The 25,433-nt window shown below is 46.6% G+C and overlaps 1 protein-coding gene across 3 annotated transcripts in view; it reads right to left on the bottom strand.

Annotated features, from left to right (window-relative positions):
• Window positions 1–7,754: 7,754 nt before the first annotated feature.
• Lrrc8b (leucine rich repeat containing 8 VRAC subunit B) overlaps window positions 7,755–25,433 on the bottom strand; it is a 72,933-nt gene continuing 55,254 nt past the window's right edge. For all 3 annotated transcript variants that reach the window (XM_041641982.1, XM_041641984.1, XM_041641983.1), the window contains 3 exons: window positions 22,772–22,868; window positions 18,780–20,941; window positions 7,755–11,978 (listed from right to left, as the gene is read on the bottom strand). In XM_041641982.1, coding sequence (XP_041497916.1) covers window positions 11,706–11,978; window positions 18,780–20,918 — 2,412 coding nt within the window. In that variant the 5' untranslated portion in view covers window positions 20,919–20,941; window positions 22,772–22,868 and the 3' untranslated portion in view covers window positions 7,755–11,705. The remainder of the gene's footprint in view (window positions 11,979–18,779; window positions 20,942–22,771; window positions 22,869–25,433) is intronic.

Raw genomic sequence — 25,433 nt, 5'->3', positions numbered from 1 at the left:
GCTGACTCAAAGAGATTGTATCTTCTTCTGAATATTGCAGAGAAATGGCACCAGGCAGAGCCTGCCAAATAAAAATCACATCAAAGGAGTTATCATGCAGATTGGATTCTTTTAAAAACCCAAGAAACCAAGATGTTATAGAGTGGCAGGGCTGGGAACCCTGCATCTCAGCGGTCATCCTGGACCTAGTCCTTTTCAGGAGTCTTCTACCCTGAGTTCTAGCTTGAAGCCAGAAAGCATCCCACATGCGTCTGATTGACAGCTGTGTAGGTGGGGCAGGGGCGGGAAGCAATGGTGCAGTCTTGTGCAAGGCTGGTATTTGGTCACACTCAGAACTGCATAAACCACGGGGAGCAAGTGGGAACGTGGTCATCACTCAAGTGTACTATTCAGGTGAAAAGAAATTCACAGTGAACTCAGAAACATTATGCTGGACTGTGCTGGCATGTTTGAAATACTCACTATTATTCTTTCGGTCCCTGCCCTAGCCACGCCCACTTCTTTTTTACCTCTGACCTCCGCTGCCATCTCTCTCTCTCTCTCTCTCTCTCTCTCTCTCTCCCTCTCTCCTGTAATAAATATTTTAGCTTTATGCCTATTTTTGTGTCTATGCGTCTGTTACCTGCCGCCACCGCCCGCGTGCGGTGCATGCCCTCCAGCTGGTGGGAAACTGTAGCCGCTTGTCCCATGGCGTGCTCAGCCAGCTCGCCTGGGGATCTTGCAGGTACCGACAACCATCTCTTCAGGGCTAGCAGCTGCACCGCATACATCTTAGAAACATCTTAGGAATAAGACTCACTAGGGAAGAATAATCAGACCTGTAATCATTACACAGCTTTTGGGGTCAGGATGGTGGCCCATGAAAATGTTCTTCAGGGAAAATGAACACATTCACTGTTATGTGCATGTGTGCATGCATGTTATGCGTTGCATGTGCAAGCATGCTTACCACAGCTCACGTGTGGAGGTTGTAGGACAACTCTGTGGAGTTGATTCTCTCCTTCCACCTTTACTTGGGTTTCAGGGATCAGGGGTTTGCAGTCCCCAGGGGGCAGTGCCTTACTCTCTGAACTGTCTCCCCAGTTGAGCTGATTCCCATGTTAGGAAACCTGCTTGTACAGGTACTCACAGCACTGCGGTGCTGACACAGCCTTAGGGATATGTTGTTCACATTGCCTTTTATAGAAGAGGAAACTGAGGTCCTGAGAGGGCTAGTGGCGTGCTGGAGTCACACTTCATGCAGGAGGATGAACACTTCCTGAGTGTGTAAAGGGCCAGCTGCACGGTCACTACCTAAGGCAGCCCTGGGTAGCGGCAGGGACTAGATCATTGTAGAAGGGCATTTATATCTCTAAAAGAGGAACCGAGGCAGAGACAAAGAAACAAGGATAATTGGTGGAAACAGGACTCTAACCCAGCACGGAGACAAGTATCCCCCAGGCTGCCTATCTGAGTTTCTCCCTGAGTTGCTGTGATAATGTTATCCTGACAGAAGCAACTCAAGGAACAAGGGCTTATCTTGGCTCACAGTATCAGGGACCATTCGTCATGGCAACAGGAGCTTGGAGCAGCTGGTGTACAGTCATGAAGAAAGCGATGGACACTCATGTTCAGCGCATTTTCTCTTTTTATACAGCCAAGGATCTCAGCCCAAGGAATAGTGTCATCATCCACAGTGGTTATATCTTTATTAACATAATAAAGAGTATTCCCCATAGGCACGCCCAGAGGGCCACCTCCCAGGTCATTCTCAAGGTCATTAAGTTGACAATGATTTTAACCATTGCTGGACCACAGGACAGCCCAGCCCTACTAAAGGTCTAGGTGCAGTGAAGTCAGCAGTCAGCCCTGGCTTGGGCACTGGAGCACAGAGGTCATGCACAGTGCCCTCTGCAGGAAGACCTTTGCATAGCAGAAAGCCTGACAGTGCACAGCTTACCCCTAGGAGTCAGTCAGAAGCCAATCCTTTGCAGAGTTCCCATCCTATAGTTGTTTTGCCCTGTGGCCAAGTTGACACCTATGCTTAGAGCTTGAGAACAAAACCCGAGAACCCCAAGCTGCGGGGATCTCCTTCTGGGAGGACCCCGGGCTGCATGCTGGACATCTTCCACTTTCCATGGTAAAGCTGGGGAGGGGCAGAGCAACTCTAAGGTCTCCTGTACTGGCACAAGCTCAGGACTTCCAGAGAACGGACACTTGAGCGTCGTGCCAGCTGACCCTGCTCCTATCCATTTTAAACAGCTTCTCTTTACTGTGTGCCTGGCTCTCTGATGGGGCTGCCCCACAGAACAGCCTTTGAAGACGACTCCACACTCACTTATGATGAAGAATGATGATTCTTCGGCGAAGAGTTCTGTTCATGTGTCAGGAAAGTGAGTCATTTTAAAGGCCGAGAAAAGAAAGAATGACATGCGTGCTGAAGAAAATGACTCAGTCCTATCCCTCATCGACATGGCCCACTCACCCGGCATTGTGTGACGACCAAGAGATGGGCGTCAGCTGGTAGCTCAGGCAACAGAGGGACCACCAGCCCGCGAGGTCGCAGAGGTCAGACATGACCCTGGGCGTGCTGCCAGGGACACAGCACACTGGAGATGACGGGCTCGTGAGCGCTGATACCGTTATCTTCCCTCACCATCCTCAGCACAGTCAGGTTCCCCAAGCCGGTTGCTTTTCTCCAGGCCCGCCAGTTGTTGGCTCACTAGTGCCTATCCTGAGTACTCTACACCAACACCCAAACAGCCATTGAACTCATTTCCAGCTTTGCAAAACCCCTCAGCTCTTCTCAGACACCCGCCGTTACCAAAGAGGGAGCAAAGGGAAAGGAAGGGCCGGGTTCCTTCTCAGGGAGGAAGAAAACAGTTTGTATGATTGAGCCACAGGAAGTCATCTTTCCATTAGCAGATCTCAGTGCCTGTGGGTGGGGGCCCCAAAATGGCAGGCAGTCCGTCAGTGTGAGCGAGCTTTGGAGGCAGTTGAGCGACTTGATTTGTGGAGGTTTCACGTGCATAATGTCTCAGAGGGCGAGCAATCTGAAGAGCACAAGGAGAACCAAGAGAGTCAGGCCTGTACGGCAGTGGACGGGAGAGCTTGGGCCTTGCCTTTCTCTGTGCTCAGCCGTGCAGTCAGCCAGGGGCAGAGCTGGGCTTACAGCTCAGACCACAGCTTCTTATCTGGAACAAGGGATGAATTCAATAAGGACGGTGTAGCTCGCCCCTCCTCCTCATGCTCCAAGGAGCTAAGTCCACAACAGAGGGGCAGTGTAGCAGAACTGTGTGAGGAATTCATTTTGCAAGTCTGAGATGCCTGCCAGCATTTTCCTATAATAAATCAGAGCTTGCGGGAGTGGGACTAAATCTGTAACTTTGTCTACAATAAAACCCAAACTGGGAGCAAGACCACAATGGTAGGGGCTGGAGAGATGGCTCAGCGGTTAAGAGCATTGCCTGCTCTTCCAAAGGTCATGAGTTCAATTCCCAGCAACCACATGGTGGCTCACAACCATCTGTAATGAGGTTTGGTCTCTTCTTGCAGACACACACACAGACAGAATATTGTACGCATAATAAATAAATATTTTTTTAAAAAAAAAGACCACAATGGTAACAACTTTTCAATAGATAGGGGCCGTAGGCTACACAGCCCAGTGGGTCTCCCTTCCTTCAAATGAGAGCAGCTCGCGGGAAGGCGCTGAAATAAAAGTTATGCATGCTTAAATATATGCAGTCTAAAAACAATCACTTGGATGGCATATTTCTACTAAGATGTGTTTAGAGCTGGGCGGGTGTACTGGCACGCACTTGAATCCCATTTAGAGCTGTGTGGGGATACTAGCTGGCACTTGCATCCCCTTTCTCAGAATATTCATTTCAGACCCTCGTATTAGAAAGGGCCGTGTAGTACTCCAAACCGCATACTCCTTAGACACGTGACCTCGGCAGTGTTAGTGTGTGTAACCGGTAGAGATCTGGTGCAAGGTTTGGTCTCTAGCTCAAAACCCAGCGGTGGTACCGACTTTCTGTATAATCTAACATACAGTCTGGTATGGCAGTCAAGTTGCCTGAGCCTATTTTTCACCTATAAAATGGAGTTCCTGCCTACTTAGGCTTTAAGCATCAACCGCATTCCTAAAGCCCACGGGAGGTACTCGGGCCATTTACAGGAATGGTTCCCATTGGAGAGATTTTTGAGAGCTGAGCTGTTTGTGTATGGAATGGGAACAAGAGCCTGCAGTCAGCAATGCCCTGTGCGCAGCAAGGGGTTCCCAACGGGAAGGCTGCAGCTTGTTACCTTGGACTCCGCGAGGCAGCACACGGCTGCTAATCTGAGCTTTTACAGAGCAAGGCCCCGTGTTTCCCGCAGAGCGGAGCAGCTCTCTCTGGGCCGTGGGAGGGGCGCCGCACTGCTCTGTCAGCGGAGGGAGGGCTGTTTTCTCCCTCCGCGGGTTGTGACCTTTCCTTAGGAATCTCTCCACGGTGCTTTCTCGCCGGTAAACTCTGTCTGCAGGACTAGATTAGATGATAACGGAGGCATTGGTGACACCGGCTCAGGAGACAGAAACTAGGACACAGAAATCGGAGAGACCTCTGAGCTTTTCCCTCGCACGGAGCAACTGTTCAAGAAAGGTTGTGAACAGGCCAGCTTGATTGACTCAGAAGAGGGAGGGGCAACTGCTGTCTTTCAAAGGGTCTCAGCACTCTGTGCACTACTATGGCCGTAGCAAGGCAGGGCTGTGAAGCCAAATCATTTTTCTGGGGGAAAAGACTCCTTCCATACCGGCAGCGTTTGACCCCCCCTAGTGGTGCAGTTGAGCAGCTCCGGGAGGAAAGCCTTTCTGCTTGGCTCTCTCACACCTGGGAGGGATATTGAGAGCAAAATCGCCTTTTAATTTGTTGATTGCTAACTCCTGCCGAGAATGAAGTAGTCATGGCCAGGAGTCGGGTACCGTGTGCCAGGTCACGCTGAACTAGACATTAGTACCTTTGGACAGGTGCCTAGAGTTGCTAATTGCCCGAGGGTGAAATGCCATTAGGATAATTGGGAATATGGGGCCAGTTAGCTCCATCTTCTGACTGCAATCCCATAGGTTACCGGATTATAAGATGGGTAAATCTTATTCTTTCAGTTATGGAGGAAGAGAGAATGTTGAAAATATTAATGTTGCGGAGTATAAACCAAAGTGTCTTCTTTGGACCAATATCTACTTAGTATTCTTGGTGATGGGATGAAGTGATGGGTAAGGACATGTAAGCTTGGCACACGGGCCGGATGAGGCTGTGAGGGGAGGGGAGCGGTGTTACTGGAGGGAGTGTGGTCTGGGGAGAGGCACGAGTGGGCCAAGAAGGTGAAGGGGTTGGCGGTACGGCCACAGGCAGCCTACCCACGAGGCCTGGGCTGACTGACAGTTGAGAACCGGTGACAGGAAGGCTGGGATGTGACGTCTTTACACCTTCAAGTCCCCAGCAGGATTCTGGTTTCTCCTGCAGATTCATACAAGAGGGCAGGGGACATCATGATTTTTATGAACAGAAAACCAGTTTTTCCATCTTTACCAAGTCTGTGTTGGCTATTCAAACCAAGGTTTTTGTTCATGTTTTTAATTGGGTGTTACCCCCCCCCCCCCCACACACACAGGGTTTCTCTGTAGCATTGGCGCCTGTCCTGGAACTAGCTCTTGTAGACCAGTCTGGCCTGGAACTCATAGAGATCTGCCTGCCTCTGCATCCAAGAGCTGGGATTAAAGGCTGTGCCCCCACCACCCTGGCAAGTGTCAAATTCTGAATCACCCACAGTGCTCACACCGGGAGGCCCTGCACGGAGCTTTTGTGCCAAATAACTGAGACGGAGTGAGCCCAGTGAGGCTGAACCTGAGCAGGTAATTGGTTAAAAGGCCACACCAGGCAAGAAATTAGCCTCCAGCAGCTGCTCTCTAGCTCGGGCTGCTTCATAACCTCATAGGCGTTTTATGCACGTGGCGTTGAGGCCCTTACCCTACAGGTGAGAAGACTGGCTGAGATAATTGTACAGACTGAGAGATTGTAGGGATGCTTAGGAAATCTAAGTCTGAGATGCCATTTAATTGGCAACTTCTAGAAATTACCAGGAGGGTTTAGAGCGTGGGACAAGCTTGAGAGAAGAGGGCTTTGAAGTGAAGAGTTAGTGAGGAAATGGGGCTGTCTCGGGAGGTTTGGGGTTCACAGAAAGCACGGAGTCTGTTTTCTCTGTTAGGTAAGGACAGCATGAACTTGTTCCTTCAAAGAACCTGGAGCCACACCGACTATAGAGCGCTTCTGCGTTACCATCCTCTTAGCAGCAGGGGGAGGTAGAGAGTAAAAAAATGCCTGCTGAGCCTTCAACAAGGGGCTCAAGCTTGCTTGAGTATTAATTACTTAGAAAATCTCAGTGCAGGCTTTATAGAATCTGTGTCAAAGACTGAAAAGCTATGCGTTAAGGGTCAAGGACAAGGCAGCACCGAGCAGATGGGAAGAACTGAACTTTAAAAGATCACACATCAAAATGGCTGTTCTTCTGATTCTTTTCAGGGCTGTGGCTACTTGTAGAAGCAGGAGCCACCGAGCGGGTACGGAGTCCAAGGAAGGAAGCAAAAACAGCACAGAAGTTGCAGCTCCAGAGACACAAATCCAGCCCCAGAGTAACCCACACAGCCTCCCTTCCCAGGTCAGGACGCTCACCACATTCTCGAGGTGCCATCTTGAAAGGGGGAAGCAGACACTGGAGCGAAGAAGCCCCAGGGACCGCAGGCTCCTAGGGCTGCTGGCCCTGACTCACCCAAGCATTTCCCGGAAAGCCAGGGAAGCCTGTGGCACCCATGACTGCCGCGGTAAGATGCGTTTCCCATTCCTACACACTTAGGGGAGCCCAAGGCCGGAGGCTGTATATGACCCCGGATACTTTAGTTTGTATTGTGGTTCAGGATTCACTTCTGACAAAGATGAGTTCCTCTGCCAGCTTTCTAAGAGGTGTGAGTGCACTCACGTAACAGAGTAAGACCTTATCGAGGGTCTGTGTGCGCATGCGCGTAGGGGTACTCACGCGCGGGCTAGAGTGTGAAGGCCAGAGGTCTTCAGGTTTCCCAAGTCCCCGTGAACTTCTGGGCATTCTCCTACTGCCCCTCCCATCTAGCTGTAAGAGCACGGGATTACAGACGTGGCTTTACTTGGATGCTGGGAACCCACACCTAGGCCCTCACATGCTCGGATCGCAGGACGTGTTTTACCTGTTCAGCCTTTTCCCAGTCCCGTTAAGAAAGTATTTGATTCCAAACATCAAATTATCACACGCCTATTTTGTCTTGTACTCAGTTTTCTCTCCCTTCACTAAGCCTGCTGAGAACCGTTTAACAGTTACTTAAGAGTTCATTTATCGGGTACACTGTTCAGCTCTGGTGTTAGCAGCGCATGAAGGAACAGGTGCCAGCAGGAAGGGCGGGAGGCAGGGCTGGTTTCTGAGCCCCTGGAACTTCTGGGGGGAGGTGGGAGCGGCATGGTTTGCACAGTCAGCACAGATGGGCACAGTGCACTTCCTCCCATCTCTGTACATACCACTGCTAGCTCACCCCCAGTCCAAGGCTGGCTATTCAGCGCCCACTGCTGCACACTCAGAAAACCCAGCCACTGAAATTTGCCTGTAAATCTGAAATCCACTGTCAGTACATAACAGCACACCGCATGAGAAGTGAGAGATGACCGCTGGCTGCTGAGCACCAACAGAAAAACAGGCAAAACGGAGGCCGCTTGGTTTCCACTGAATCATTTATTTGCCATTTATTATAAAAATCGAATCCTTTTACACAAAAGATACTTTAAAAACAGCAGATTTTACCCAGATCTACAGAATGGAGCCAAAAACATTGAACGCAATTTTACATTTTCTAGTAATTCATTCTGGAAACAAAACCCAGATATACATTTCCGAATATATGGCAAAGATAAAGTAACAAATGCTAGCCTTCACTGGACGCCAACAAAAGAGTCTCCACTCGAGATCAGCCCATTGTTTATTAGAACGGAGCACAGAACTGTAGGTCTTACTGTGCAGTGTTATAATAAAGACTGACACGTGACAGATGCAAGCACAGGCCAAGCCCATTCTAACGCTATACCTCTTGTATTTTAAAAACTGCACCAGGTCTGTTGAAATGATGAACATGCAGAAGGCATTCAAAATCGTTTTTCTCAGCTATGGTGTATTTTGTGTTAGATTCAAAACTTGTATGAAATTAAGTTCGATGAGAAGCCATCTCAACTCAGTACTTTGACTCATATAATCTGTTAATACTTCCATGTCGATGAAATTGTGCATACATTTTTTTTAAAAAAAAAAGCTGAAGAGATTATAGTTATGAAGTCCATAGTAGACTTGTCCCTGGACATTGAAGCTGCGGGTAAGAGACAGGGAGGGGGCCTTCTGCAGCTTTCCCACATCACACAGGTAAAGACAGCCTCAGCCACACCCAGAACATTCTGCAGGAGTTGCTTGTTTACACTGTCTAAATTTATGCATTTCCCCCCTCCAGGATGCAAAATAAGCCTTCCTTTCTCTCTATAATTGATCTTTCACTCTCTAGAAACTAATACAGATTCCAATGCAGTATGTCATCAATGAAACCAAAGGGACCAGAAGCTGGATTCTTACAGCAGGAACGAAGGCCTGAGCATGCTTGATGTTGCTGCAATTGCTACCGCACAAATACACGGCTTCTCTACAGTGAGGTGGTGAAGACGAACGCACCCTGTGTGGATGGACCAGCACGAATCAAATATAAAGATGGGAAGGTCATTTTACTGAAAATACAGGGAAATCATGTCAAGTCTACAGAAAAAAGGGTTTGGCTAATTTTAATGAACTCATCAATATTAATGTAATATTTTAATTAAACATGACATCTGAATTATAAAACATGAGCAGAACCATTTCACCATCAAGGAATAACGTTATATACATAAGTTGCATTAGCACACTGAAGCAGACCAAGTAGAGCTTGCCACATCACTGAGACCCCAAGGTTTTCATGTACCCTGATTCAACCTGCTTTTCATTAACAGAGGAATCTGGTGACACACAGGAGATTAAATGAAAACGCAGCATCAATATACTGCAGAGACCCACCCTGACCTAGGTGATGGAAAAGCTCCAACTTGGGGGAACACACACGCCTTTGCAAACCAAGGTAGTGTTTGGTTTTAAATACCATAATGAAGGAAAGTGAATACCTCATGATTAAAGTAATGAATTTTTAAAAAGTGACTATTCTTAGACTAACCTAAGTGAAATTTACAAACATGAGACGTGTGTCTGTCTATACTGTGGTGTGGACGCAAGTGACATGAGCCCATCCATCATACTATAAGCCAAAATTCTGCTGTCGATCCTTGATGTTTGGGTTTTGGAAAGTCTCACGATAATTTGGAGATTTTATTTTCTTCATTTACAATTCTCTTAGGTATGAGGTGACTCTCAACAAAGGGCAGCGAAGCCAGAGCTAACACAGATCTCCATCAGTCGGATGGGAGGGTTGTTCATTGCCTTAGTGTGCGTTAGCTTGAAAAGCTACTTCAACGTTGTTGCCTAAGCATCAAATACAAAAGACACCTCAGAACAGTGGTATCAAGAGCTACATGGTTTCCAGCAGTACAGCCTAGTGTGGGAAAAGGACTTGTACCTCATGTTTGATTCTCCCAGGGAATTTCTCTGAGGAGGTAGGCGATGCTTGCACTGGTAAGCAAGGCATGGGGATGTTCTCTCTTGTCAGGTAAAGGTTAGAAAATCTGAACTGTGTTTTGAATTTCTTTTCTACAAAGAGGGTAGGATTTCTTTTTCATATGAAGTATGGTTGACAATATTGAAACCTCCCTCACATAAAACATTTATGTTCAAAACTTGAGAAAATTCCAGCTAACTTTGGAATTGGTCCATGTGATGATTCTACAGCAGAACATTTATCATCAACTAACTTTTTCAAAAAGTAAAAATAAGAAAACCCTGGCTATACCAGGACCAGTCTGTGGGGTCCTAGAGAGAGCTGCCCTTGTCATGCCCAGTTCCCTGAGACTCTCAGCTTGGCCGTTCTAAAGAAGGCAAGCTTTGTTAAAAATGTCTATTTGTCTATTTTTAGTCTGTTCCTTGCCAACCATAGTGCGTTAGGCAGCTTTTGGGCCTTCTATCTATTTTTTGTATCTAACCGTACTTGAGTTTCCTCTGTGCAATTCTTTTCTCTGAATGTCAGGCATATGTGGTAGCTAAGAGAAGAGGCATTTCGAACAAATCAAGAGGAAAACTACACGGCACAGTTCCGTGTTTAGAAGATTCCTGTTCCATAGTGTTTCCCAGTTTTGTGTAGATGCAGTTAATGGGCTACTTAGTGAATGTCCAAAGAGAGGTGGGTTCATAATGCCTAGACCCAACAGAGAAAAACACACTGCGGTGTTCATTTCTCCAAAGCGAGCCAGTCCGCATTATTTATTCAGTGATGTGCACGATAATAAAGGGCCAGACCCAAAGTTCTCAGTCAAAAGGAGCAAGATTTATCTCAGGAGTTAAGAGGCATGGATGCCAGGTCAATGAGCTCAGTTAGTTGGAGAATAGACAGCTTCCATCATAGCCACACCGGGAGACCGTGTAGATGCTGGGGCGCCCTGCAGCTTTGTTCTACAGAGTACTTTCCAGTCCAGATCCTGCCCTCTCCCCTCCAGCAGTTTGTAAGTAACTGAGATGCCTACCCGTATGGTTGGATGCACAACACCAAGGAGAGGTAAAAGATGCAGCTGTCCTCTCCCAGGGAAACCCCTCAGAGACTTTAGGAGGGAAAAACAAGGTTTTGTCATCCAAAAGTAATTAGTTGCAGGGTACAAAACCTTTTGAGAGCAGAATGCATACAAACATGAGAATTATAATCGGCTCAAATCCAGAATCAGGAAATTCTTATAGAGACGCACATGCTCACTGTACCTTATAAAGTATCCTCAGAGATGGAGATCTGAGATCATACAGTAGAAAATGTTACACTTCATATAAAAAATTCTTAACATATTTTAAAAAGGCTTGGATGACAGACAAGAAGACAATTTTGAGAACCCGTTAATTTCTAGGCTGCTCAGAGGGTCACACGTCCTCAGAACCCTGGCTCCTGGTCGTAGGCGCGTGCCAAGGCGAGCATTCTCCCAGGGATGTTCGGGGAAAACCAGAAGATTCCAGCAAATGAGAAAGGAAGTGGGGAGTAAGCCAAGCACACACACCCTGCTAACAAATGGAAGACTATAAATCAAAGCCAATGGTGAGCATACAGCAAGGACGTTGATGCTGATGAATCTTTATGGGTTTGGAGATAAATATCAAAACTAGAAAGCCAGGAAAACAAGTGTGTGAATAGGAACGGGCTGAAAGGAGAGAAAAGAGATACAGACTGGAAAGGCAAAGCTTCCCTAACTGCATGCCTCTCAGTCCACCTCAGTGTATACTTTTTCTTACAATATCTTAAATAATTTAAAGGTCAGTTATTCCCCACACTCCAGTGTCGGCATCTTTTCCCCACTTGCTTTAGACACCGGATAATTTGGTAAGATTTTTGGTTATGGTGTGTCATAACCATCAGCCAATTTCATCTTCCTAACTCAGGAGAGATCATTTACCTTTAAGCCCTGGGGCCTCACTTGAAAAGCGCTTTCGCCGTGGGTCTGATCCCTAGGTCAACATTTATCTAAGCACGTCTGCAAACGTTCTGTCACAGGGAGTGGGAGGGTGTTGAGCAAACTGTCCTCAACAATCAGACAGCTTCGCTTCAGGGATTGGCAGCCTTCCAGTTCCGGAGGCAGCGTCTCCAGGTAGTTTCCGATGAGCTCTAGGTGGGTGAGGTTGGACAGCTCGCCCACCAGAGGGGACAGATCTGTCAGGCTGTTTCTCCCCAGAAGCAGACACTGGAGCTTCTTGCACTGGAACAGCCCGTCTGGTAGCATCTCGATCTACAAGGAGAAGGGAAGCAGGTGAAACCGGTTTTGACTGGCTCCAAAAGTAATTCATGCACTTCCATTACCTTTCTTCAAAAACATGCCTGCAGGCCCACAGGAAAAGATATCACATTGGCTATAAATCTGAGGGGCAGGCAAAAGAGAAAGGACAGCGTGGGTATGTGTAGCCAAGGCAACTACGGCCCCTGAGCATCTACACTCTTGAGTGTGGGTAGACAACCAACCTGGTTCTGAACGCTCAACGTGATCCTTAAAGAGAAAGTACTTACACATTCAGCGTTTCTCAGATTAAAGAAAACAAGCCAGTAAACCCCAGGAGAACGGTAATTACTCAGTCCTGGATCAGAAATAAATTACTCTCCAGAGCCCTCATAAAGATCATGCCATGCTAATCAGTGAGCAACACCCAGGGCCTCCTGAGAGCGGCAGGCAAGGCTATTTCCTATACTGCTTTGCTTAGAGAACGAGCCTTCACATTTTATACACCGTAGTCTACAGGGCAGAGATGGAAACAAACGGGTGATATAAGCACATCCACTTCACACCTCCACAGACACACACTCCTGGGTTCCTACCCTTCTTCCTACGCCCTCACATCCATGAAAGGACACACGTAACACTCAGGTGAGGTTAAATATGGTAAATTGCCCGCAACTGGAGAGCAGCTCCAGCTGAGAGCTCAGCTTCCTGCATGATGAACGGGGTCTTTGCATGGGCAATGAAATGGATTCAGCATGAGACCTCCAAGGAAGATGCTGAGCATGTACCATCCCCCCTCAAGCCATCGCTCCACCCAGGGGCCTTAGGAGGGAGGGGCATCCATGTACTAGAAAGTTCACTTGTGTTGGGTCTGGATGCAGGGCACTAAGGGGCCTTTAGAGCGTTCTCTGATGGCCTAATGCAAACCCACTGAACCAGCTCTCCTCCAAAGGATTCTTTCCATAGAAATCCAAAATTGCAAAGTTGCATTAAAAATGCTCAATTGTAACTTCCCTCTTCCACAAGTCCCCTCCCCTTTCAGCCCTGTTTATCCTTGAAAACAGACCTAAAGTTCACCATTTCTATGACCAAAGCTCAGTATTGATCACTCCCACACTAAAACTAATAAGCAAAGGAAAATATGCACGCTTATTGCATTTTTTCTCAAGCACAGATGTAAATCATTACCTATGTGGATTCAATATTGAAAAAGGCAGGCGGAATAGAAAGGCACACAGGGAGCTGCTTTGGAAGCCACTCCTCGTCGCTCAGACGTTGGGTCTTACATAGGCATGCTCAGCTGGGACATGGGAGACATCCGAAGAGAGGGAAGGCATGGCACGGCTCCCTGGCATTCATGAGACTGTTCTGAATGGCTTCCAGGCACTGGGCATGAAGTGCTGGGCATGAAGTGCTGAGCATCACACAAGGCCTTAAGCTTTCTGTCAGAGGCAGGCTGCATGAAAACAGCCCCCAAGCTGTAGACATTTTGGGTGGGACAATTCTGGCTGTGGGGCTGTGCTGTACCTTGTAATGTTTAGCGGCCTTCTTCGCCTTCATCCCTAGCTGTCAGTAACACTCTCATTCCTGGTTTTAACAACCCCGAATTATCTTCAGCCAATGTTTCTTCAGGGGACAAAATCACCTCCAGTGGGGTAATACTGTCCGGAGAATCATATTGTCTGGTATGATTACTAAACCAAGAATACATGTATCCCAAGTAGTAAAGACTGCAGTCCAGCCCCCGCCACATCCGGGAACCCCAGAGTCCACTTCTGCCTCCAACTCCACCTGGCCACCAACTATGCAGCTAGACCACTTTTCCCCTAGGTGCTGTCTGGAAGCAACTGCCCTTACCACTCTCCTGTCTGTGCCACTAGATCACCACTCTTCTTCCACAGTTCTGGATTTGTGTCCTCGGTAGGGGATGGACTGCCCGAGAGGTGGACAGAGTCTCTGGGGCTAGGCCCACGCCAGGGGTTACCAGGCCCTCTGATTCTGAGCCACTGTGGTTAGAGCTGGTAGTTATCTAAAGGGCTCTCTCTGTCCAGACCAGGGCCTAGCTGAGGTGCAGCATCCTAACTTAACCTACTTAATCTACTAATTCTATCCCGAACTAAACTATTTACATTAAAAAATATTTACCTTTCAGTTCATAACACCAAACACATTTGGAACAGTACACGTTATGGATGATTCTGGGGCTGGAGATGTGATTTGGGTGTTGGGGTGCTTGTCTAGCATGTATGAAGCCCTCTAGCTGGGCATAAACGGGGTGTGGTAGTGTGTGTCTGTAACCCCAGCACGACACAGAGGCGGGGAGGGTTCATGGTCACTTCATGGTGTAAATCTAGAGCACGTGATATCTTATTTTCAAAAGCAGTTCCTAAAACTATACACAATTCTTTGAAGACACCCCTTTAGGTTGAACCATACATGACTTCTATATTTTTATATTAGTTATTAAGGTGAGTTTCATCTTCCCACAAGTTCCTAAGAGAAAAATATCTTGCTCAAACACATGTCAAATCCAGTCTCCTCTTGGAGAAGCAAGTGTGTATTCACACATTAAAGGCACGGAGCAATCTGTGGGTGAGAACACGATCCAAAGAGAAACCATGGATGTTTTCTATGAGAATTCTGTGCTGAGGGCTCTGTCAAAGAGAAACCATGGATGTTTTCCATGAGAATTCTGTGCTGAGGGCTCTGTCATGAACACTGGTCCCCTGAGGACTGCCCTGATTTGAGGACTCTATTCATGGCTTTGGGGGAAGCAAAACTGCTGTGGGACAATGGTCTCTACCCTGTCACTTGTATTTTAAATAAACGCTGATTGGCCAGTAGCCAGGCAGGAAGTAGAGGCAGGGCAAAGGAAAGATTCAGTCAGTAGTTGTCACCCAGAGACAGAGGAAGCCAGACACAGAGCAAGCCAAGATGTGACTGCCTTGCCAAAAAAGGTACCAAGCCACGTGGCTAACACAGACAAGAATTATGGGTTAATATAAGTTATAAGAGTTAATAAGAAGCCTGAGCTAATAGGCCAGTCAGTTTACAATTAATGTAGACCTCTGTGTATTTCTTTGGGACTGACTGACTGTGGGACCGGGAAGGACAGAAATCTCGGTCAACACACCACTACCAGATTCTCGTGTCCCTAGGTCTCCTGCATCTTGAGACTGGAACATCCCGGAAGAGAGAATTAGATGCTCACATTTGGGCTTGGAACTGAGGCTGTCACAGGGAAAGGACAATGACAGGGGACCTCTGTGTAGAGTGTCCAGATGCAGTACGGTGTCCAGGCCCAGCATGGACGCGAGAGTGCTGTCAGCAGTGTTCCTCTGAGCTTCATCTCGGCTCTGGTCTCTTCCCTGAAGTCTGCCTTACTTTTATTCTTGACTGTCCGCCGGGTTTCATTTTGCAGACTTAATTTTCCAGTGATACTATGAGATACTTGTTATTCTAACTGGCATCTTATTTATATTTATAATACATATTTATGAATGCTTATTGTTTTCATAAATATTTTAGCTTCCCTTGCAGAACCATGAGAACTTCAAGATCAGATGGTACCTAGACACCTGCATCTCCACATGAAACATGAATCCCCAAGTTTCTTTAACAACGACTGCAGTGACTGGCTGATAAGAAGCCGGGACAGATTCGGCATATGTCAGCTCCTTTTTCATGCCAAATGCACATCCAGTCTCTGGGGACTGTGTGACCAGATGAGAAGTCTTATCTTGGCTGCTCTGTTCTCACACTTGTGGCTGTCGACAGCAAGATTTGTTCAAAATCTTTTTTTTTTTTTCTTCGAGACAAGGTTTCTCTGTGGCTTTGGAGCCTGTCCTGGAACTAGTTCTGTAGACCAGGCTGGTCTCGAACTCACAGAGATCCGCCTGCCTCTGCGTCCTGAGTGCTGGGATTAAAGGCGTGCGCCACCATCACCCGGCTGTTCAAAATCTTGAACGCTAATACTGAAGAATATTCTCTCTGCCTCCCGATGACTGTCCAGTGCCAGGTCACACTGCTCCATCGGTGGGTAATTTCTTTTTTAAAACAGTATTTTTTTTAAAGTATTTATCCTTTCATGATTTCAAACACACACTCTTCTCTGATGAAAGTCCCACCCATTATCCTCTTTAACCTCTTCACTTTTCCATGGAACCACCTTTTCTAAGTCCCCTACTTTTGTACCATTGATTGATTGTGTGTATTTATGCGAGTGGGTGCATGTAAGTCACACAGTGTGTTGATCAGACAACAACTTGTAGGAAGTCTGCATCTTTCCTTCCACCACAAGGGCTCTGGGGCTCAAACTCAGGTTTTCAGGCTTGGTGGCAGGAGCCTGTACCTGCTGAGCCCTCGTACCACCTCTCTGTTGTGACCTACTGCCTTTAACTAGGGTTCCTGCATGCATATCCATGACATGGCAGTGTGGCGGGGGGGATCGAAGGGGACCCACTTTCTTGGAACTTTCCTTCTCTCTCGCTACCTCAGGCTCTTTTCTTTGACGGCACTCCAGGGAGAGTGCTCCTACTTATTTCTAGGTGTCCTGTTCACTCTGAGATGCTCAGGTGTCCGAGACAAGGCGCACAAGGACATACGATTCTACTTGGCCATGACGTGTTTGGCCTAAGACTTCCTGATGCTATAACCTATCTTCCCGTACTTGTGGTAGCACTTGTCTGACATCAAAAGTCTGAGTTCTCTTTCAGATACAGCCATCAAGTCAAAAAAACTTGGCATCAAAGGGACTAAGGGTCTTAATTTGCCTAATCATGTCTTGAAAAGCATAAACCAGCTGTTTAAAAGCTGCAACTTTTTTAATTAAAAAAAAAAAACCATGTGTGGCTTTTTTCTACCCAACTGCCATCTGATTATAAATGTTTAATTAGGCAAAGGTGTGTTACATTTGTTTATGCTGCATTTGTCTAAGTATATAAAGATGTATCACATTTGTTTACGCTGCGTTTGTCTAAGTATATAAAGATGTATCACATTTGTTTACGCTGTATCTGTTTTAACTATGTGAAGATGTGTTGCATTTGTTTTACCTTGCCTTTCTAAGGTACCTGACTGATCTAATAAAAAGCTGAACAACCAATAGCAAGGCAGTAGAGGGATATATGGGGCTGGTGGGCAGAGAGAAAAGAAAGGAGAAAGAGAGGGAGATGCCAGTAAAGAAGGAAGAAAGGTGAAAAGCCCTGAGACAATGTAGATGAAGGGAAACAGGTTAAAATGAGTTGTAAGAGCTGGTGGGACAAGCCCAAACTAAGGCCTAGCTTTCGTAACTAATAGTAAGACTCTGTGTCATGTTGGGGGCTGGTGGTCCAAGAAAGCCTGCTACAATCCTACCTTCAAAAGAAGCACCAATGGTCTTAAGGTTTCTTTAGGTTTACCTGCCAAAAAGTCTCACTTGTTCATCTAAGTAAGGCATGGCCAGCTAAACAGTCCCAACACTTGTGTGGTGACGTCACCATATCACAAATAGAATCAGTGCTTTCCCAAACAATTGTTCACATGTCTTACTCTAGTTGTAACAATGGAAAAATGAAACCCAAACTAGCTTATCACTCAACATCATAGTAAGATGACACTGAAGATAAACCTTTAGATTTGTGATTTTCTATTTGGGCACCAGGTCAGCATCAGCATCCAGAAACTTCAGATATACCAACTAGAGTGTCTTCCACTGGACCTACTCAAGTCTGAAACTTTATGTGCCTATGTGTGTCTGTGTGCCTGTGTGCATGCGTGTGTGTCTGTGTGTGTACATGTTTATGTCTGTGTGTACTTACTGGCAGAGAGCTGTCCTGGAATGTGTATTTAAACAGGCTCTTCAGGTAATTCTCATATATATCACTGGTCCAAATTGGTCCTATTTTGATTTTAAACCCTCAGGTTGAGGGATTTCTCATTTGCCATGGGCCGGGCATACTTCTTTTATGTATGAGTCTCAGCATTCTAAAAAAAGTAAGATGAGCTTCCTTCTCATCTCCATTTTCTGGCATCTTTTTAATATTCATGCTGTCCAAATATAAGTGTAGGAGAAACATATTTTGGGATGCGTTGGGAGAGAGCAGCATGGAGAGGCCAGGCCATTCTCTGGAGAACTGCGCTTTGGCTCTCCTCTCTCACGTATACATTACCTTCATCCTTTGGCCTATCAGACTAGCAAGAGTTTCTCCCCTTTGTCCTACTTCATATTTTAGCCCAGGAAGCTACTCGCTTTTTTCTTGTTTCTGTGAAGTTCCATTTTCCTTAAGTGTTGCAAATAATGGTGCATTGTAAAGCATGGAAGCTAGAAAAAGACTCCAGGAGACCCTAGTGTCGCATTATGGAGCCAGGCCTTTCATTTCAAATTGTCTTTTTAGATGTACGTATTGCAAGTATTTTTTTTCTTAAAGCATAACAAAAAGAATTTATGAATAATTCATAATTCCATCCGTTTAAAAAGGCTATTCTTGGTAAAATGAAAAATTTACCAAGCTTTCTAAGTACTCAGGACCTCAGCAAACACAAGTCAGCTCTACCATCACTAATCAGTGAGTTTAAGGCTTTAACTGTGATGTCTGTACAGAGAATACAGAGAACATTTGTTGAGCAACTATTATGGGTTAGGAACTATGCCAATGCCTACGTGTTCACAGAATCTCCACGCTAATTTGTGAGGTGAGAATCTAATACCCAGGACTTTGGTAATTTATCAAGACCACAGGCAATGAGGCTGTGACGGGAGCATGCTTAGTACAGGCCCAGTCCATTGATTTTCCCTATGACAGCAAGCTCGGCATAAGCAAGGACAAATTTACTCACGTTGTTGTTGGTCACAGCGAAGTACTGCAGGTTGGTCAGGTACTGGATCTCCTCTGGAATGAAGGTCAGATGGTTATAGCTTAGATCCAAGTAGTGCAGTTTGGTGCATAGGAAGAGCTGCAAGGGCAGGCTCTCGATGTTATTGTGATCCAGGAAGAGCTGCTCGAGGTTGGACAGCGCCCCAATCTGGGCAGGGATGTAAGCGATGTTGTTGTGCCAGAGCTTCAAGCAGGAAAGGCTGGGAAGGTGTTGGAAGCTGATGATCTCCTCCACTGTCTTCAGGTTGTTTTCCTTCAGGTCCAGCTCATGCAGGTTGTTCAGGCTGAAAATGGAGTGTGGAATGCGTTCAAGATCGCAGCTGAGGAGCTCCAGGCTTTTCAGGTGGACCATCTTCTTCAAGTTGTTCAGAACAACCAGTTTGCTTCCGTCGTTATCGAGGGACAGCTTCTGCAAGGAGGGCAGCAGGTCCGTCACCACGTGGGGGATGCGGGACAGGCTGCTCTTCAGGTAGAGGGTCCTCAGGTTCTTCAAGTCCTGAAAGCCCTCCAGCTGCGTGGTGCTCACATGCTCCGGGAGAACGCAGCCTGACAGGTACAGCTCCTTGAGGTTCTTCAGGTGGAACACCCAGCGAGGGATCTTGCCCATTTCGGTAAATTTCAGGCGGAGAATTTTCAAGTTCTCCTCGAGGAAGGTCAGGGCAGGATGGTCGACGACCAGGGATGAATGGTATATGTGAAGTTCCCTGAGATTGACAAGCTGAGAGACGGTGGCCGGCAGCTTGACCTCAGGGATGAGTTCCAGGCTCAGCACCTCCATCTCTGTTAACTCAAAGACGTTATCGGGAAGGCCGCTGAGCATGAAGAGATGCAGCTCCACCTTGTCCTGGGAGTTTTTCACGAGCTTGCTTTTCAGTTTCTCCACGGTCCACTCGTTGTTGAGGTTGATCTGCTTCAGCTTGTTCTCGCTGACCTCTGACAGGAAGATGGAGAAGCGTTTCGAGTACAGAGGGTCGTACTGGTCGGCCAGATGCAGGATGAAGGCAAAGTCATTCTTGACGTCGGGGATGTCACTGTAGTTGCTTTTCTCTCTGAGTGCCTCAAAGGAATACTGCTTCAAAGAGCTCCTCAGCATCCACCACAAGCTATAGGAGGAGGTCAGGCCGTAAAGGATCACCAAAACGACGTAAAACGAAGCCAGGACTTTAAAGATCTCTGCCAAGGAGTAGACACACTGGTAGCGCTTATAGCCTGTGAACGCTTGCACATCGATCAAGCAGTCGATTTCAAGAGTTATACAGCTTAAAAAGTATGGAACGTAACTTATAATGAGGACAAACAAGATGACTTTGACGATTATCTGCTTCAGGTACACCCGATAAATGATGTCCCTCTGTTCCACGTGCAGACGGAACCTCTTCACTTTCTCAAAGATGGCTTTGGCCTGTTCACCCTCCTTCTTGTCCAAGACGCTGGAAGTCGGACTTTCTATGCCTGGTGACTCCAGGCCTGGCTGTGGGTGGGGTGATGATTGCTTGCTGGCATCAACGTCGGCAGAACCCCCCGAGGTTGAGAGCAAGGTTTTGGACTTGGAGCGTTTCAGGGGCCTCACTGACTGTTCGGCCACGGTTTCCGACAGGGCACGTGTGGTCCACGGGGAATCGAAGCACTTGTGAAGGATGGCCACGAAGTGCTCCAACCTGGAGCTGGTGCTGGGGTAGTGGAGCCAGAAGTTGCTGCAGGCTGCGAAGATGAGCGTGTGCAGAAGCACCAGGTAGGGGAAGAACTTGGCGAACCAGTGGAGCTGCTTCTCGTAGCAGACGGCGTCGATGTAGGAGTACTGCTGCCGGTGGAGGTCGTTCTGGATGCGTAGCGGCAGTGCCAGCGGCACGCCCGAGTTAGAGGACGCGTTCTCGCTGGCTTTCAGCAGGTCCCAAGGCACGGCACAGTGGTTGTCAAACTCCACCTTGCAGGGAAGACAACACAGGACCCTGCTCTGGGTTAGCTGCAGCGCGCCAGCCAGAACGGCCACCAGCAGCATGATGAGGGTGAGGTAATACCAGAAGACGTCCCACCATGGCTTCAGGATGTGATAGGTTGACTGGGCGTCTGCTAAGTACTTTAGCTCTGTTAGTGTGATCATGACTCCCTTGTAGAGAAAAGGAACTGGAGGAGGAAGAAAAGAAACTCTGCTGAGGCCGTGCTGGCATACCTTTTTGTCTTTATTTTCAGACAGGGTCTCATGTAGCCCAGGCTGGCTTCAAACTGACTATGTAGCTGAGGCTTTCTCCTTAAGCTCCCAGTCTTCCTGTTTCTACCTTCCTAGGCCAGGCTTACATGTATGCACCACCACATGGGGCCACAGTGCGTGCATTTAATCCTAATCTTGTACACTCTATACCTGGCAGGATTTTAGCCGAGGTAAAACTCAGAAGGAAGGACTAATTAATGGGTGTGTAAGGTTTCTGGTTACATCCCCAACCTAAATCACACTCAACCATTAAGTTTAGGGACCATTTGGTGACACATCTATAAAGGATGTTGGGGGCAGCTTCAAGGCAGCTCTTTAGTTACCTCCTGGATCTTAACTCCAAGTCTGGGTTAGCTGTTCTTACATGTCCTAACCCCTAAGACCCCATATAAGCCCCTCTCCAGACAGAACCCATGTCTGGAGTGTTGTTTACCACCTAAGAATTATTTCAACCACCACAAAGAGCCTTTCTGAGCAAGCTCTGCTTCACAAATGAGACACTTGAGTGCTAACCCTAAACAGGATGCCCATACCAGCCCTCTAACTCTTAGACAGCATGGAAGAGGGGTGGAAAGAGTAGAGGAGCCAGAAGATGAGAAGAACGGCAGAAATGCTATCCTGTGAGCATGACACAGTACAGCATGAATTCCAACTGTTCTTAATAATGAAAACCTGGAGTTAGGCATAGGGGTTAATGCTAAAAGATCAGAGAAGCAGAGCAGCCAGTCACTAGTTCTTACCTCCGCTGAATCCTCAGACTGAATGCACTGAGCTCCTGTCTCTCCCATTTTATATTCCTCTCCTCCCTGCCATATCCCTCCTGTCTCCACTTCCCTAGTGCTGGGATTAAAGGCGTGAGACTCCCAAGTATTAGGATTAAAGGTGTGAGCCGCTACTGCTGGGCTCTGTTTCTCTTTGAGACTGGATCAATCTAGTGTAGCCCAGGGTGACCTAGAACTCACAGAGATCTGTCTGCCTTTTGAGTGCTGAGATTAAAGGTGTGTGGCAAGGCGGCCAGGTCTCTAAGGCTAACTAGTTCTGGCTAGCTCCACCCTCTGATCCTCAGGAAAGCTTTATTTGTTAGATCACAAACAAAATATCACCACATCCTGGCAGTAACACCAATGAACTCACTGGTTCATAAAGCAGGACTGAATGGAATTAGTTTCTTTGCCCTGTTGGTACCTCATCTATGGTAAACAGATATGTTCTGTTTCCTTTAAAAAGTGGAAAAATATATCTCATAGATGAAAGAATGTGTGGATTTGTTTCAGAGGCGGAACCAGATGAGCAGAAGGGAGAAAGGTTTCATGTAGCCCAAGTTGGCTTAAATTTGCTATGTAGCCAAGGCTGGCCTTGAATTCCTGGTAGAATTATAGGTATGTGCTACCATGTGAGGCCGGTTGTCTGATAGGTGGATGGTTTAGACGGTTCAGCTCTCTGTTTTAGCTGGGTTGACATGGATAGAATGACTGCCCAGCAGGAACACTACAAATTTCTTGTAATGGGAAATATTTTTTTGTAATGGAAAATAAGAGTGAACCGTACCACTCTAAAGATTTTCCTAACCTGAGTTTATGGACTTATTTCATCCCCTACAGTTCTTGAGAGCCATTTAATATCTCAAACTGATACTGGGGAGAAGCAACAACTCAAGCCATGACGGAAAGTATCTGACATGGAGTAGAGACTGCTCACAGACTACAAGCCAGCACAGACCTAAATAACACTGTGTTCATACTCACTGTTATGAAGAAGTGAATCAAATCAAGCACGCTTCAATCAGGAGGTCTACACCTTTTGAAGTTTCTTAGACACACCATCTCTGAGTTTGTCTTCATTCTATGAAGAAGCAAAACATTAGTTTAGAGATATTTTTTCTTCAGAGACCGGCTCCACTAAACATCACACAGAGACCTACTTTCATACCAGTTCACTCCCATCTAAGGCACATCCTGGCCACGCTCTCTAGGCAGTTCCCACCCGTGTGCCCAGACTATACCAGTTCACTCCCATCTAAGGCACATCCTGGCCAGGCTCTCTAGGCAGTTCCCACCCGTGTGCCCCAGACTATACCCCTCCCTGGACGTCCTTTCGATTTTGGGGAAATTTCTGCAGAAACCTCAGTGTGCTATATTTAAAAATTCTCTAACAACCCTTCCGAGCACTTTACATATGTTAGTCTCCCCCGACGTATGCAATCGGCCTCATTTGCATGTGTCAGGTGGCTGACTGAACCATGAGATTTCTATTCCAACTAAAAACCATGTATCTGCTCAAATAAGAATTCACAGTGTTCCAAAAATTCAGCCTGCTAAGTTCAGTCACAAGGTAAAAGACGTCATTCTTACACGGGGCTTAGAGATACGGCTGTATTTCCCTCAACTGCTATCATTAGATCCAGACAGCCTTTGTGTTCATGCCGTTTGATCTTGCGGCGGACAAAAGGCATTCTCAGCATCTACTTTAATCACAGATGGTAATGAAACTGCATATGCACGGATGACCTTGACATGTAACAAGATTTCAGAGTGCTAACATCGTTTTTCCAGTGATAGGAATTGAGTGTGGGGCCTTGAGGCACATGCTCTGCCACTGAACTACATCCACGACATCTAATAACTTTAACTGAGCATACAAAGGATTCTTTAATGTCTGTGGATCCTCCTTGAGAAGGTTGGGAAGATGTGTATTTGCTCTCACGATATCAACCATTAACAAATGATCACGTACTTAGGAGCCAGCAAAGGATACGGACATCAAACTTTTAGTCACCCTTTGTTTTTGCAGTAGTCCTGTGGCATTACTGGGTGTGTTTAGTGTTTCCTTTGGGCTCATACAGCCATGTGTGGCACCTGCTTAGACAAAAAGTCAGATTAATAGTTAAAATTGACCTAGAAATCCTAGGCTGTTTTGCAGCCCAGGAAGCAGTCTGGACGTATGACTACATAACTGTATTCACATGCAGTGAGCAGGATAAAAATACCAGGGGACTGAGGAGTAGCTCGATGGTAGAGCATGTGTGCTTAGCATGTGTGAGGCCCTGGTCCAACCCCTAGCACGGGACCTAAGATGCCTGAAGCTGGGAGGGAGGGAGAAAGAGAGAGGAGAGAGAGGGGTGAGGTGGGGGAGGGAAGGAGACCCTGTCTCAAAATAAGAAACAAAAACAAACGAGAAAGGTGGCCTGATGCATGGAACATAGTCTCCCCCTGCACTGCAGAAAAGAATTCACTGGGAAGCTCTACTGTCCTAGGTAACATCATGTTCAGTGTGTTATTACTGTAGTTCTTAGACAAAAGATTCTCTTAAATACTACAAATATATTTTTGGCATTGCAGAAAGTTTTATAAACCCACAACTTATGGTGACTGTATAAAATAATCCTAAGGAGAAACGCTGATAAACTTAACTGCACACAAGATCCCAAGCGCACAAATAAGGCTTTACCCTGCTTATTCTACTAGAAGTGAACGGTAAAGCTTTCTCCATTTGCCTTTTAAAACACTACCGGGCATGACTAAGCTGCTGCCGTGCATGCCATTTGTACTTTAATAAATAGAGTTTGCCCTGAAGATCGGAGAGTAAAACAGGAACCCTGGTCAGCCTTATAGAACAGGCAGTGGTAACACACACCTTTGCCACAGAAACTGGGCGGTGCATGCCTTTAATCCCAGCTCTGGCCTATTCTGGGACTAAAGGTGTGTGTCACCACTGCCTAGTCTGTAAGGCTGGCCAGTGTGACTGGTTTACTTTTCTGATCTCCAGGCAAACTTTATTTATTAAAGTACAGATGAAATGCCACTACCTGCCAGGATATGAGAATATATGATATACAGATGTGGCCCAACACGCTTGTAGGTGATATCATGTCTCAATGTCTGAGGTCTGGACACTTGCTAGTAGGACTTTTCTCAAATCACCATGTCATCAGATTCCTTTGATGATGTTCTTATTAATAAGATCAAATAAAAAATAGTTTATAATCAATATCTTAATCGGTTATCTGTTTTCAAAGAACATTTTATTTATATCAAACTGCTTCATACTTAAACAAGCCAGTGAGATAAACACGAGGTCTTCCTGTGTTACAAACAGGGAAAACCAAACTGGCCCAAAGAACTCACCTGATGCCCAATGTAACAAAACTGTCGGGGGGAAAAACAACTACAGCTGGAACTCAGACCATAAGCCTTGACGGATCACATGACCTCAGCAAATCTAACTAATTATGCCACGTCTCAGTTTTCTCAACACTACAGAAAGGGCTATTGAGCTCTATGCCTAGCCCTTTGCCCAGCATCTGCATCAGAACTGAGTTCTATTATAGTCTCGGAAACAAGGGTCCAAGTGTTGTTTTCTCTGACTTTTCCAGTGACACAGTCACATACCATGTCATACCATCTTTTC

The sequence above is a fragment of the Microtus oregoni genome, unplaced genomic scaffold (assembly GCF_018167655.1).
Source record: "Microtus oregoni isolate MIOR12 unplaced genomic scaffold, Mior012 000072F_ref0000427, whole genome shotgun sequence".
In the NCBI taxonomy this organism is placed as follows: domain Eukaryota; kingdom Metazoa; phylum Chordata; class Mammalia; order Rodentia; family Cricetidae; genus Microtus; species Microtus oregoni.
Note: the sequence above shows the minus strand (reverse complement) of the source record. Positions and strands in the feature narration are given on the sequence as shown.